Source organism: Lucilia cuprina, chromosome 4, assembly GCF_022045245.1.
Source record: "Lucilia cuprina isolate Lc7/37 chromosome 4, ASM2204524v1, whole genome shotgun sequence".
NCBI classification, from domain to species: Eukaryota; Metazoa; Arthropoda; class Insecta; order Diptera; family Calliphoridae; genus Lucilia; species Lucilia cuprina.
In genome coordinates, this window is record NC_060952.1 from 64,496,041 (window position 1) to 64,513,189 (window position 17,149).

General features: G+C 26.9%; 1 protein-coding gene across 5 annotated transcripts in view; it reads left to right on the forward strand.

Annotated features, from left to right (window-relative positions):
* Window positions 1–17,149, forward strand: part of LOC111683220 (xaa-Pro aminopeptidase ApepP) — a 388,046-nt gene that overhangs the window by 83,522 nt on the left and 287,375 nt on the right. For all 5 annotated transcript variants that reach the window (XM_046949780.1, XM_046949783.1, XM_046949779.1 and 2 more), the window contains 3 exons: window positions 11,762–11,943; window positions 12,000–12,149; window positions 12,207–12,336. In XM_046949780.1, the coding sequence (XP_046805736.1) occupies window positions 11,762–11,943; window positions 12,000–12,149; window positions 12,207–12,336 (462 nt within the window). The remainder of the gene's footprint in view (window positions 1–11,761; window positions 11,944–11,999; window positions 12,150–12,206; window positions 12,337–17,149) is intronic.

Here is a 17,149-nt window from a genome sequence, read left to right on the forward strand (position 1 = left end):
ATATATGTAGAAATTACAACCGGATTAGACACTTATATATACCCTTCTTACGAATGTGAAGGGTATAAAAGTAACAAAATTGTGATTTAATTTTTTGCCCTTATTAATATTAAAGGTTAATTAAGGACTTCCTTCTGACATAAGCAAATTATACTATGGTCTCTAATTCGGAACATATTCATCAATAACATATGGATATATTCCCTTATTCAAGTGCCGATTTTTGCAAGTTGTTTAAGTTTTTTAATGAAAAGGGAGAGATAGCTATGAATGATATCGGAATATATATTTAAAAAGTTTATCAAAATTACAAAATTTTAAAGTTTTTTAATGTTTAATGCTCTCCTGTATAATTTTCCAAATGGTATAGACGCCCTTATTCGACTCCATGCCTCACTTTATTAATATTGTTAACATCACTGGTTTTCTTTTCTTTCTCAAACATTGACAACCTTCTTCAACATCAAAAAATATAAGATATGTTGATAGGAGGATATATTCTACATAAAATCTGAAGAAATACAGCTATTTCACTATCAGCTATTTCACTATCATAAAAAAATACTGGATGAATTATTTTTCAGTGTTAAGAAACTCAATTTGGCAGTGGCAAAGATAGTGCTCCTGAGTTTCACTGCCATCTTCACATGCTCTACATTCATCTGAATCCGCACGTCCAATTTTACTTAGATGTGCATGTTATCCCGTATGTCCACTCACAATACGTACCATCATCAGGGCTGCCAGCTAAATTTGTATAAATATCGGCATTTTCGAAAAAAATGGCATTTACATTTTAAAAATCGGCAACAAATCGGCAATGAAACATAAAACAAATTACCACATATTAATTAAAAAATATTTTTTACATATATACATGACACTTTGAATTTTTGTTCAGAATAGGTCTGATAACAGAACTCTTTGTAAGGGTACACCGAAACATTGATTTACTGAAAAAAGTCTATTAGATTTTGTATCACTTTTGCAGAAAAATGTATAATTAATTGTGGAATTCTATTTTTGAATTTGTAGCCAATTGTCTAGAGCATGTGTCTTGGAATTATTTAATGGTACTAATTCTAGTCGACATCAAACGTTAAAAAAACCAAAACCCATTATAAATAGCACGATCAAATAACCTGGTAATGGAGCATTGAGTAAGAGAAATTTACTGTAAAGCTGATTTTAAATCCCAGAAAGTAGGGTTAGCACATTTGTAATCAGTTATTTTCTGGTTAATGTCGAACAAAAACCGGATAGGTAAAGATTTTGTTGAGTAAAGATTTTGTTGTGGTCCCCTTCAGAAAAGTCATTACTGGATAAAAAATACGGGTATTGCCTCTGATATACTTAAGACATTTACTGTTGAATAGAATAGAACATGGTTTTGCATCTTTTTGTCGACATACGAGTATATTAAACATAATTATGAATTTAAAAGCCCTATTCAGCGGGTTCAGTTGTATGGGGGCTAGGTCTTTTTGGTCTTGCTCTTATCAGTATCACCCCAGAGGAAAAGGAATTATGAGATTTTCTCACTCATAAGTTTAAGGTCCCCTTTTAGGAAATGACTTTAACGATCGTTACTGACTAAAATATTAGTATATTTATAAAATTTGACATAAGTAAGTTTCTTGCTAGCAATCACCTCTTTTGTGCCTTTTATGAGAATCGGCTTATAATTGAACCTCCTCCATATAAAGTCCCCTTCAGAAAAGTCATTACAGAATAAAAATACGAGCACTTTTATTGTTATTCTTATTGGGATACGCAGCCACCCATTGAAAATCCGGCAGTCATTCTCTGAATGTTCACATGAATGTCAAAGTTCTTCATGTAAAATTTGAAGATTCTAGCTCTAAAAGTTTCTTGGATATACGAATTTATCTATTTAATTCATGTGGGGCTTCAGGCTCTCCAGATAAAAGACCGTTTTTTTTCCTCTAAAATGATGAGATGAATATTAAAGTAATTTGAAGTTCTATTATGCTATGTATACACGGTTGTTTGATCTTACAACTTTTGCAGTAAAATGTGCAGAAAATGTCTAATAATTGTCTGAATTTTTTGCAAGAAAAAATTTGTAAGTTGAGAGTATTATCAGACATTTTCTGTGCATTTTACTGCCAACGATGTAAGATCTAACAACCGTGTATACTTAGCATAATAACAGTGTAAACTTACAAATTTTAACATTCAATATTGTCAGTAATGCCTCTTCTTACAACGTTGCAAAAGAAAAATTGTAAGTTTAGAAGATTGTTAAACATTTTCTGAACATTTTACTGGCAACATTGTAAGATCTGACTACCGTGTATCACGGCTTTTTGTTCTAGTTCTATTAAATTCCCAGTTAAACGAAATTCATATGAATATTAAAGTTCTTAAAGTTCTGCAAAATGTTAATACTTGAGTTCTTTCTATTAATTTCCCAGATAAACGATTTTTTGTATTTAATTAATATGGAAGGTGGCGCTCTCCTATAGGTAGTCAGCCAATTTATTACCCAAAATTTTTACATAGATGTTAAATAATAGTAATGTAATAGTTTCCAAGATAAACGAATTGTTAGTCCGCCCATTTTATTCATAATGACACAAAAGTGACTCCGACAAATTTTTGAGGACTCTATATACGGATTTTATATTTTCTTAATATGGACGTGGCTCCTCGCCCACATGAAATTTCAAAATAAAAATTACATATTCCAGAAATATAGGAACACGCTGTTGGTGGTAGTGCATTAAATATTTAGTGCCCTAAGGTTTCCACTAAATCCCACTATAGTGACGAAATTTTGATTTTCCACTATTTTTTATCGCTATAGTGGTAGTGAAATATATTTCAACTACCACTAAAAAAATAGTGGCAGTGAAAATTTTTCCACTACTACTATCCATTGTTAACAGTCACTACATGAATGCCTTAATATGCACTAAAATCTCAAATAATTGTATTTATAAAAATATTCCAAACAAATTGAAAATATATATGTTCAAAATATTTCTATTTTATTATTTTTATTGTATTAAAGAAAAATATAAGTATCAATATGTATTTAATTTAATTTGTTATGTTAATATATTGATGAAATGTTCGTATTTTTTTGTATTTCTATTTCCTTTTGTCTTTTAATTTTATTACTACTTTAATATTAGTACTAATTAATTAATGTAATAAAGAGTATAAATTTAATCAATATAATGATATGTATTTGAGTTCCTTTAACATTAGTGAATGATTATATTTTTCCACTTTCCTATTATTGAGGTTAAACAATTTAACACCAAAGTTCAAAAATTTTAAAATTATGTATTAAAAAATTTTCACGCCAAGTTCACTCCATAGTCGAAAAGGATTAAAGTAAAAATTTTTATACTTATTATATAATTTTTTTGTTTAATTTGTTTGTTGTTTTAAATTCTTATTAAACAAATTAAGCAAAATTAACACAATATATTTACAATAACTGTGTAACAGGCTTAAGATAAGACTTAATGCAGAATAAAAGTAGTAAACATCCTTATAGTTTACTTAAGTTCAGGAAAGCGCCCAAACTAAACCAAAGCAGAATCCAAAGAGTTTTATGTGGAATTATATAACACCGTAACACAAATTGGGAAAAATTGTTGCACACATGAGCAAGATCCTATACGTTGGAAACTATATACTTGATATAGTTAAACTACATTTTTGGTTTTTTATTTTCTGATCGTTTCTTCCTTTAAAAGGACTTTAAAGTTTGAAAGGAAGAGTAAGTATAATTATATTTAGCTTAAATTTGGTTTGGTCTAGTAGGTCAATATAGGTATCGATTGAAAGAGGAGAATAACAGTATTTTTACAAATAAAATAGTTTTAAAATGTTAGAATAAAAAAATAAAAAAATGTCCTTTTAAATTTTAATCCTTTAATATCCTTATTTTCTATAGTCAGTTTTTTTAGAAAAAAAAAATATGTTATATTTACAAATATGGAGTTGCAGACTCCCAAATTTCATGTCTTTATCTTTATTAGTTCTTTGTAAAAAAATTAAAAGTTAAGATGTATTCAAATTAAAAAATTTTTGTTGAGAATATTTTGTTTAATTTAATTAATTATTTATACCAATTACCTACCCCATTATCCCAATGTCTGTTAATTTTTATCCTAACGTTAAATTGACAGTTTTCAGACAAAATATCTACCAATTAAACATAACCGGTGGTTGAGATAATATGTCTTAAAATATATAAAATTTTATTTCGTATGATTATGACGATTTAGTGATTAAAACATGCATGTTCTGAAATCTAAAATCCACTTCAGGATAATATGATAAGCGCAATATTAATATAAATGTAAAATATAATATAATTAATATAAACATTAATATCACGATGAAAAGCTACATAAAAAACGTTTATATATGTAGACATAAATCTCTCCTCTTAATTTTATAATATACGTATTAAAGGCCTGCTTATGATAGCGCACACGATATTTGTTTAACAAATTATCGCATTATTGTTGTCTTGTGCAGTCCTTTAATCTCTATTTGACTCTAGCCCACATTCAGAAAATTAGTTTTTCTTCAATATGTCGCAATTGAAATAAAATTCAACATAAATATTTTATTTGCTAATATAAATCACATTTGAAAGAAATTTACAACTGGTGTAGGGTATGATATGCTCGGCCAAGTCCGGCTATACTTTCCTAATTTGTTTAAATATTTATGTATATCATGGTTTACTAATTGCACATGATATACCTTCGCACTGTTGTATTTTTAATAAAAACTATATAATAAACTACTTTGATAACATTATTGGGATGTCAAAGATATTTTTAAAAGATATATACAATTTAGAATAACTATAGAGTTCGGAATAATTGTGTTAAATTAAAAAGGAAAATATAATTTCCAAGAAAGGAGTTTTAACATGAAAGGATAAAAAATGCAATATATCCTTAATCGATTGTTATCTTTTCATATTCTTCAAAGTTTCCACTTTTTTAACTTTTTATCATAGAGATAAAGAAACTCGGTTCCACAATAACAAATTTCTAATTTTTCTACATAATATTTTAACAAAAAAAGGACTTTGAAATTTTTAGAGAAGAAAATATTATTAATTAATTTATTGAGATATTTAAAAATATTATAAAAATTAAACAAATGGAGCTATGAAGACCAAAATTCAGACTTTTTTACTCCATTCTAATGTCTTTATTATGAATATTTTTTGTTGAACAATTTCGTATAAAATTTCAAGGATAATAAAGGATAAACTTTTATAAGGATATTTTTTACATCTTTTTATTCTTAAAAAATAAAACAAAATACAAGATAAAAATACTGCAATTGTCCTCTTTAGTTTGATACCCATATTGTAATAATAGGGTGGCTTAAAATATTTTATAAAAATGTTTGAAAATTGTATGCACCTCAAATTTTAAAGTCCTTTTAAAAGGACAAACGATCAGAAAATGAAAAACTGAGTACGCAGTTATACCATATAAATTATGTGCTTTCGTATGTATATGGTTTGGTTCGTGTGTGAAAAATGGTGTTGGACGGTGTAATCGTTTATTCCATGTAATGAACTGGATGAAGAATTAGTTCATTCTTCTGTTGATTTAAGTTTTGAAATTTATAATTCTACAAGAAAAAACAGAAACAGCATTCATCATTTTATGATGATTTTATATACATTAAATACAAAAAAAAGAAAGAAAAGCTAGAAAACTTATATAACTAGCTTTTAACAATCTATTTTTAGCGAGCGGAGTTTTTCAACATCAAGATTTATTAAAAACAAACAAAAAAAGTTCTACTATTGTTTAAATTTGCTATTGATTTAAAATCTTTTATAATATTTAAAACGTTTTGTATATGTATATTTTAGGTGAAAAATAATTCAGGAAAAATATGGATATCACCAAGTTCAAGTTATTATCTTACTGCTTTAATTCCAAAGAAACAACGCCATCAAGAGGTAAGTAAACTCATTAACGACATTTGTATTTCATTTTATCGACTTACTGCGTATGTAAAGCTAAATTGTGTTATTGTTACCCCTCAGAAAATTAACTTGTACCTTTTTATGTTTTTAATAATCTGTTTTAGTTGTTTTAATAATTAGTTATAGCTGCGGACATTTTTAGTTGCAATTATTTTTATAATGACTGATTCATCATCGTCCATACCAAACCGTTTTATTTAGAACATGCATATTTTATACTACGTTTTTTTGGCGTTATTTAGATCAGACGTCGGCGCTAGTATTGTCCTGAATACGAATATTTTCGGTAGTTACATGTATACAGCACGATCGCATACAAACTTCTCAAGAAGAGTGTCAAAAATAAAAATATTTTATTTAGTTGCTTGGCATCAATCAACAATGTAGGTTGATGTCGCTTTGTTTCAGAAATTGCAAACGCAATTTGGAAAAACAAAAACACAACTTCAAAAACAAGAGCATAATTTACAAAAACAACACCCTAATAATTTTCTAGAATGCATAACAATGAAAGTACATAAGATCATTCTTATTTGATACTTTTCTTGTACATTTTAATTTGAAATGTTCTTTCTATGTAAAGAAATAATCATTCTTATGTCCATTTTGTCCATATTTTGTTTATAAATATTCCCAATTTATAGTAGTGCTATTTAATCTTCAAAATTTATAATATATTATATATATATATATATATATATATATATATATATAATATATATATATAATATAATATATATATATATATATATATATATATATATATATATATATATATATAATATATATAATATATATATAATAATATATATGTCTAAAACAGGAGTGCCCACAAGTTTCTTATGGAAGTGTAAATATCAATACATTTAAAGAAAAACATATTTTTATTTAAAATTTTTGTTGAAAAAACCAACACATTCATTCAAGGAAAAAGAAAAAAAAAACATTTCATATACGTACACTGCAAAAAAATATGAATTGCATTTTTTTTAAATAAATTTAAAATTTGAAAAAATATATGTTATATTTACAAATATGGAGTTTGTTGAGAATATTTTGTTTAATTTAATTTATTATTTATACCAATTACTTACCCCCATTATCCCAATGTCTGTTAATTTTTTATCCTAACGTTAAATTGACAGTTTTCGGACAAAATATCTACCAATTAAACATAACAGGTGGTTGAGATAAAATATTAAAATATATAAAATTTTATTTCGTATGATTATGACGGTTTTGTGATTAAAACAAGCATGTTTCGAATTATAAAATCCACTTCAGGATAATATGATAAGCGCAATATTATTATAAATATAAATTATAATATAATTAATATAAACATTTTTATCTCGATGAAAAGCTACATGATAAACGTTTATATATGTAGACATAAATCTCTCCCCTTAATTTTATAATATACATATTAAAGGCCTGCAAAAGACAGCAAGAATGCGACAATTTGTTAAAAAATTTCGTGTGCTTATGAGAGTGCACACGATAATTGTCGCATTATTGTTGTCTTGTGCAGACCTATAATCTCTATTTGACTCTAGCCCACTTTCAGAAAATTAATTATTCTTCAATATGTCGCAATTGAAATAAAATTCAACATAAATATTTTATTTTATAAAATAACTCACATTTGAAAGAAACTCACAACTGGTGTAGGGTATGATATGTTCGGCCCAGTCCGGCTATACTTTCCTAACTTGTTTAAATATATATGTATATCGTGGTTTACTGATTACACATGGTATACCTTCGCTATGTTGTATTTTTTAATGAAAACTATATAATAAACTACTTTGATAACATTATTGGGAGGTCAAAGGCATTTTTATAAGATGCATATATAGAATTTAGAATAACTATAGAGTTCGGAATAATTGTATTAAATTAAAAAGGAAAATATACTTTCAGAAGGTAGTTTTAACATGAAAGGATACAAAATACAAGATATCCTTAATCGATTTTTATCCTTTCATATTCTTCAAAGTTTCCACTTTTTTAACTTTTTATCATAGAGATAAATAAACTCTGTTCCGCAATATCAAATTTCTCATTTTTCTACATAATAGTTTAACAAAAAAGGACTTTGATATTTTCAGAGGGGAAAATTTTATTAATTAATTTGTTAAAATATTTAAAAAAATATTATAAAAATGAAACAAATGGTGCTATGAAGACCAAATTTTAGACTTTTGAACTCTATTCTAATGTCTTTATTATGAATATTCTTTGTATAAAATTTGTATAAAATTTCAAGGATTATAAAGGATTAACTTTTATAAGGATATTTTCTACATCTTTTTATTCTTAAAAAATAAAACAAAATACGAGATAAAAATACTGCAATTGTCCTCTTTAGTTTGATACCCATATTGTTATAATAGGGTGGCTGAAAATATTTTATAAAAATTTTTGAAAATTAAATGTACCTCAAATTTTAAAGTCCTTTAAAGAGGACAAACGATCAGAAAATGAAAAACTGAGTACGCAGTTATACCTTATAAATTATGTGGTTCGTGTGTGAAAAATGGTGTTGAACACGAATACGTCTTAATTTGTTGCTAGAGATGAAAAATGTCAGATCTATAAAATATGATTATATATACTTTGGAAATCGGAGAATTCGAAAATCCTTATTTAAATTAAAGGATCTATATATTTCCTTTATATTATAAATTTTTGTAAGTATATGTTGTAAGTCTATATATTATATATATATATATATATATATATATATTATATATATATATATATATATATATATATATATATATATATATATATATATATATATATATATATATATATATATATATATATATTAATATATAATATATTATATATGCACTTGGTACACTTTTGTTTTTGTAAATGCGTGTAGCATACCACCGTCCAACACCATTTTTCACACACGAACCAAACCATATACATAAGAAAGCACATAATTTATATGGTATAACTGCGTACTCAGTTTTTCATTTTCTGATCGTTTGTCCTCTTTGAAGGACTTTAAAATTTGAGGTACATTTAATTTTCAAAAATTTTTATAAAATATTTTTAGCCACCCTATTATAGCAATATGGGTATCAAACTAAAGAGGACAATTGCAGTATTTTTATCTCGTATTTTGTTTTATTTTTTAAAAAGATGTAGAAAATTTCCTTATAAAAGTTTATCCTTTATTATCCTTGAAATTTTATACAAAATTGTTCAACAAAGAATATTCATAATAAAGACATTAGAATAGAGTTCAAAAGTATAAAATTTGGTCTTCATAGCTCCATTTGTTTCATTTTTATAATATTTTTTTAAATATTTTAACAAATTAATTAATAAAATTTTCCCCTCTGAAAATTTCAAAGTCCTTTTTTGTTAAACTATTATGTAGAAAAATGAGAAATTTGATATTGCGGAACAGAGTTTATTTATCTCTATGATAAAAAGTTAAAAAGTGGAAACTTTGAAGAATATGAAAGGATAAAAATCGATTAAGGATATCTTGTATTTTGTATCCTTTCATGTTAAAACTACCTTCTGGGAAAGTATATTTTTGGGCTAGAGTCAAATAGAGATTAAAGGTCTGCACAAGACAACAATAATGCGACAATTATCGTGTGCACTCTCATGAGCACACGAAATTTTTTAACAAATTGTCGAATTCTTGCTGTCTTGTGCAGGCCTTTAATATGTATATTATAAAATTAAGGGGAGAGATTTATGTCTACATATATAAACGTTTATCATGTAGCTTTTCATCGAGATAAAAATGTTTATATTAATTATATTATAATTTATATTTATAATAATATTGCGCTTATCATATCATCCTGAAGTGGATTTTATAATTCGAAACATGCTTGTTTTAATCACAAAACCGTCATAATCATACGAAATAAAATTTTATATATTTTAATATATTATCTCAACCACCTGTTATGTTTAATTGGTAGATATTTTGTCCGAAAACTGTCAATTTAACGTTAGGATAAAAAATTAACAGACATTGGGATAATGGGGGTAAGTAATTGGTATAAATAATAAATTAAATTAAACAAAATATTCTCAACAAACTCCATATTTGTAAATATAACATACATTTTTTCAAATTTTAAATTTATTTTAACAAAAAATGCAAATCATATTTTTTTGCAGTGTACGTATATGAAATGTTTTTTTTCTTTTTCCTTGAATGAATGTGTTGGTTTTTTCAACAAAAATTTTAAATAAAAATATGTTTTTCTTTAAATGTCTGATATTTACACTTCCATAAGAAACTTTTGGGCACTCCTGTTTTAGACAAGAATCAATTTCGAAAGTAAGTAGTGTAGTAGATAAGTAGTGTAAGTTATTTCCAGGGTAACCATTTGGATAGTATTTAAAAGTGTGTAATGGAAGATTAAAATCATAAAACTTGTTTTAAATAATCGATACTAGTACAAACATTATAAATTTTGCCAAATATACACGCAAAGAAAAAACATGGTTCGGCATGGTTAGGACAACTATTCTATGTTTTTTGTAACAATATTTTGTTGTCATAACCAAACAATTGTTATTTTTATTGAACTTCATCAATATTTTAGTTACTGAAAACATTTATATGTTTATGACAATTATAAATTTGGGAATGATTCTCTGAAAAATAATTATTTTTACAACAACTAAATAATGATAATTATTTAAACATATTATGTTATTTAGATAAACTTAAACTATCAAATAACCATTAAATGGTAGGATTTTACACATTTATCCATATAATGTTTAAGATATAAGTAAAATACGTTTACTATTAAAAATATTTTGGTATCCCAAATTTTCTATCAGTTGTATGGTTTATTCGTACTAGATAGGATTAAAGAAATTGTTAAACAATCGCAGTGTTAAAATAATTGTGAAAAATAAATAATATCTAAAAATATAATAGGAAACAAAAGAAATAAATAAATAAAATAGTGTACATAAAAAATTAATAATTAAAAAAAATTAAATTGTGTTTATATTGGCATGAAAATGTGGATATATATTTTTATGGGAATATCAGTGCTTGGAAGTTTTGTGTTTGATTAAAAGAAAATTAACAAATAATTACATTTTACACCGAGCACATTAAATTAACCATATTATGTTTAATATGTAACCATAACATGGTTACTTGAAGACATGTTACTACTTGTAACCAAAATATGGTTACTTGAAACAATAATATGATTACTTGAAGCCATTATATGATTACATGAAACCATAATGTGGTTGCTTGAAACTACAATATGATGCTACAACATCACATTATGATTAATAAAACTATATTATGATGAAATATTTGGACTATATTTAAACATAATATGGTAGATTTTTATACTAATAATGATCATAATATGTTTTAACTTTAACCATAATTCTAACCATAATATGTTGCTCTTAGATTATGGTTACAACAACTATATTTTTTCTCTGCGTGTATATTAAAATGATTTGTATACTTACTTTAGTGACGTTAATGTTGCACTTATTTAACTTCAGCTTAAATGAGAACTGAAATAACTAAAATATCCAGAAAAAAGTTATGAATAATAATTATCAAAGTTGTTTTTAACAAATAAATGTATTACTTTTTTGTTTTTTGAAAAACTAATATGCTTTTTTAAATAAAACCAATTGTCAGTATTTCTGTATGCTTATTTTTGTGATTAATATAAAGGTAAATAATTTCACATACCCTTTTAATTTTATTTATAGATAACACCTATTGCTATTAACAAGGCAATCAAAAATGCTACTGAATTGGAAGGTTTCATTAATTGTCATGTCCGCGATGGTATAGCTTTATGTCAGTATTTTGCATGGTTAGAGCATATGATAACAAACAAACATTACGTTGATGAAATTTCTGGAGCAGATAAACTTGAGGAATTTAGATCGTTAGTATAAACCCAAATCAAATATAAAGTTTTTTCTGATAATTATTTTATTTTAGGAAAAACTTACATTTCATGGGTTTAAGCTTTCCAACGATTAGTTCGTCCGGACCAAATGGATCTGTTATTCATTACCATCCAGCCAAAGAAACGAATCGACAAATTACTGATAAAGAAATTTATTTGTGTGATTCTGGAGCTCAGTATATGTGAGTTCTAGTTTATTGTAATATATAAAATACATATAAAAAATATATTTTTTAAAGGGACGGTACAACTGATGTGACCAGAACACTACATTTTGGAATTCCAACTGATTTTGAAAAGGAATGCTATACACGTGTATTAAAAGGCCAATTAGTACTTGGATCTACCATTTTTCCCAAAAAAGTAAAGGTAAGATGTTTCTAGTAAATTATAACCGATAACTTTTTCATACAATATTTTGATTATTTCATACAGCAATGATTTAAATCAGAGACAGTAATTGTTATTATTTTTATTTAAAAAAATTTAATTTAAAAATTTTATTTGATTTGTATTTCATTTCTCAGAAAATACAAATTGTTTTGATTTATATTTTTTATAAACATTACTAAGAACTTTTTCAAATAAAAATCAATAATAAACAAGTAAGAGTGTTATATTCGGCTATGCCGAATATTTTATACCCACCATCAAATCACTGTTATATAAATGAACTTTGATATTTTGAATATTTTATTATTATATACCGATATTAATGAGAACATCAGGGTAACATTTGAAAGAGGTCCATTAATGGGGGATTTTACTATTGACAGTGTTAATTTTTATAGCGAGTAGGGGTATTTATACATACATATATGGACCAATTCTCATAAAAGTCTTTAGGAAGATTTCAGTTCCTTATTTGTTTAAAATTTCATCGATCTACTTGTATTTTGAAGCCACTAAGTAGCATTAAATTCATAAAATATGGTAGTAAGATTTTAAATCAAAATTGTTTTATGTCGAGTTGCATTGCGATATTCGTATTTTTCGCGTCATTTCTGGGGCGGAATTTATATGAGGGATTGATCCTCATAAAAATTGATAGAGTGATTTCGGTTCCTATAGAAGAGATAGAGATATTAGCTTACACGAAACTAGTTTATGTCGAATTTCATAAATCTACTAGTATTTTTAAGCCAGTACTGAGCTTTAAAGTCATTTCCTGAAGGGGCCTTATATGGGGGTAGCGTCAATTATAGACCGATCTCCGTAAAATTTTGTAGAACGATATTAGTTCCTACAGGTCAGGTTTATATCGAATTTCATCGCTTTACTCGTTTTTTATTGCTTTACTCGTTTTTTTGATGGGGACATTATATGGGGGCAGGTCAATTAAGGCTCGATCCACATAAAATTAGGTTAAGAGTTTTTGACTGGCAAGAAACTTAATTGAGTCGAATTTTATTACTATACTCGTATTTTTAAGCCAGTAATGGGCCTTAAAGTATTTTCTGATAGGGACCTTATGTTGGGGTTAGGGTTAATTAAGGCCTGTTCCACATAAAATTTGGTAAAGAGATTTTTTCTTGTAAAAAACTTCTGTGAAATTTCATCGCTATATTCGTATTTTTAAGGCAGTAATGAGCGTTAAAGTAGTTTTATGGAGGGGACCTAATATGGGGGGTAGAGTCAATTATAGACCGATCCACATAAAATTTGGTGGAAAGGTTTTGGTTCCTAAGATACATACTTATGTCAAATTTCTTCGCTATATTCGTATTTTTACGCCCATAATTAACATTAAAGTCGTTTGCTGAAGGGGGCCTTATATGGGGGGAAGGGTCAATTGTGAACCGATCCACATAAAATTTGGTAAATTTTGACTTGTATAAATCTTACTTCTGTGTAATTTCATTGCTATAATCCGATTTTTAAGCCAGTAATGAGCATTAAAAAATTTTTTGGGGGGACTTCTTATGGGGGGTAGAGTCAACTATGGACCGATCCACATAAAATTTGGTTGAGCGATATTGCCTAGTATAAAACTTATTTCTGGGAAATTTGGTAAAGAAATTTTGGATAGTATAAAACTTGCTTCTGTTAAATTTCATCGCTTTAGTCGTATTTTTAAGCAAGTAATGAGCGTTATAGTAATTTTATGGAGGGTCTTTATATGAGGGGTAGGGTCAATTATGGACCGATCCACATACAATTTCATAAAGATTTTTGGCTGGTAAGATACTTCCTTATATCAAATTTCATCGCTATATTCGTTTGTTTAAGCCAGTAATGAGCGTTAAAGTCATTTTTTGAAGGGGACCTTATATGGGGGTAGGGTCAATTATGGACCGATCCACATAAAATTTCATAGATAGGTTTTGGCTAGTAAGAAACTTACTTATGTCAAATTTCATCGCTATACTTGTATTTTTAAGCGAGTAATAAGCGTTAAAATAATTTTCTGAAGGGGAAGTTAAATGGGGGGTAGGGTCAATTATGGACCGATATACATAAAATTTGGTTGAGAGATATTGGCTTGCATAAAACTTATGTGTGTCGAATTTCATCGCTATATTTCAATTTTTAAGCCAGTAATGAGCGTTAAAGTCATTTTCTGAAGGGGACCTTATATGGGGGGTAGGGTGAATTATGGACCGATCCACATAAAATTTCATAGAGAGGTTTTGGATAGTAAAAAACTTACTTATGTCAAATTTAATCGCTATACTTGTATTTTTAAGAGAGTAATGAGCGTTAAAGTCATTTTTCTGAAAGGGACGTTATATGGGGGGTAGGGTCAATTATGGACCGATATACATAAAATTTGGTTGAGAGATATTGACTTGCATGAAACTTATGTGTGTCGAATTTCATCGCTATATTCCCATTTTTAAGCCAGTAATCAGCTATTTAGTCATTTTCTAAAGGGGACCTTATATGGGGGGTAGGGCCAATTACGGACCTATGTTTGCCATAATGCAGAAATATTTTTCAGATGTCAAAAAACTGACCTATGCGAAATTTTGTGGTATTCGCTTCATAAACAACGAATTTGTGAATATTTAAAGCTATTTATACAATATTCCAGGGGGTACAGTTGTATGGGGGCTATGTGAAATCGTTGACCGATTTTGCCCATTTTCAATACCAAACATTTCTGATCAATAAAATATATTTTGGGAATATTTCATCTCAATATCTCTTATTTTGTGGACGCTTTCGTGCCAACAACAGACAGACCGACGGACATGGCTAGATCGTCTTATAATCTTACGAGGTCCCAGAATATATATACTTTATGGGGTCTTAGAGCAACATTTCGATGTGTTACACACGGAATGGCAAAATCAATATACCCCCCATCTTTTTTGATGGTGGGTAGAAAAAGACAAATAATTTTTTAAACATAATGCCCAAATAATCAGTCAATAATTTTTATTTTTAGAAATTAATTATAAAACTCTTTTTGCGATATTTACCTTTAAAACACATTAAAATGATCGGGTTAAAACAGAGATTAATAGAAAATTGGTAAAATTTATTTACCACCACCTAATATCGACCAAATTTGCTGAAATTGTGCAGAAATTGATTCGAAAATTGCAAAATTAAAAATTACTAATCCTGTATTATGAAGAAAATTGCAAATAATTTTTAATGAAACAAATAGAATCAAAAATAATTTTTATTTTCAATTTTTATTATAAAAATCAAGAAAACAAATTGAAGAACTATTTTTGAATAGAATCAAATGTTGAAGGGGGCTTTTTGTAGGTTCGTCTCCGGTACCATAGATGATCATGTGTCAAATTTCATTCAATTATTTCAAAAATTGCGACCTGTAGTTTGATTACAATGCTAACAAGGCATATTCGGGGATTCAGTTCTATAGGGGTGTTCTATAATTGAAAAAAATGGACGATCTTAACCATTTTCAATAAGTCTCTTCAAAAATGCGATCTGTAAGGTGAATATAGGACCAAAATTATTGTGCGTTACAAATATATATATATATATTATATATATATATATATATATATATATATATATATATATATATATATATATTATATATATATATATATATATATATATATATATATATATATATATATATATATATATATATATATATATATATATATATATATATATATATGACACTAGCGTTAGGGGTGTGGCACCTCCCATATAAATTATATACAAACATTCGTTTTACTTGAAAACTAATACAGTTATAATCTTAAAATCGATGTTTAACATCGATGTAAACATTTTTAAGTGATAAATAATAAATAAAATAAATAAATAAATAAATAATAAATACCCATGAGGGAGGTGCCATATTAATTTAATACAAAAATTCGTTTTTCTTGAGATAATACAGATAACACAGTTAGAGTCCTAAAATTTTTCCGGAGCCACTTTAGTGTCAATATGTTTGTTTAGGATAAAATGTGGGAGGACTAGCGTTAGGGGGCGTGGCACCTTTCATATTAATTAAATACAAAAATTCGTTTATATTAGAAACTATTACAGTAAGAACCTTATACAACTAAATTCTTAAAATTTTGCACGAAGAACTTTAACCCTTAAATGCGTACTGTTGCCATTTGGCAACAAACCGTTTTTTTTAATAAAAAAATACTTTTTAGGTACAAAAACGAAATTTTGCACATTAGGGCCTATTGGTTTAACACTGTTTTACAACAACTGGTTATCTGAACTTGAAAAAATTAAATAGAAATCGTTGTTTTGCACATTTTTTTCGTTGGTAAAGTTGAACACCTGTTTTTCCAAAAAGTCCGATTTTCGGTTTGCATTTTTAAAACTTTCTAAGTGATATTTCATCAACTAAAATTAATTATTGATTAAACTAATGTAAGTATTATTAATTTCAATAATAAAAAATTAAAGAAAATAGTTAAATGTGTAAAAAAAAATACAATTAGTGTATGTTGCCAAATGGCTACACCGCGTGTTTAGTGACAAAGTGTTGTACAATTTTCCGTTATATGTTTTGTGTTTCTTATTATGTTTTGTTATTGTTTTTTGTGTATTATTAAAATTTTCTAGGTGTCTAGTCTAAAAAATTAGCTGATAATGAAATTGAAATTTCATTAAATAACTTCATTGGAACTGAAAGCGACGATGATACTGATTTTACTTTTCAGCCTAACATTGATGAAATAGTCTACGATGAGCAAGATGAAGAACTTTTCATTAACCAGATACC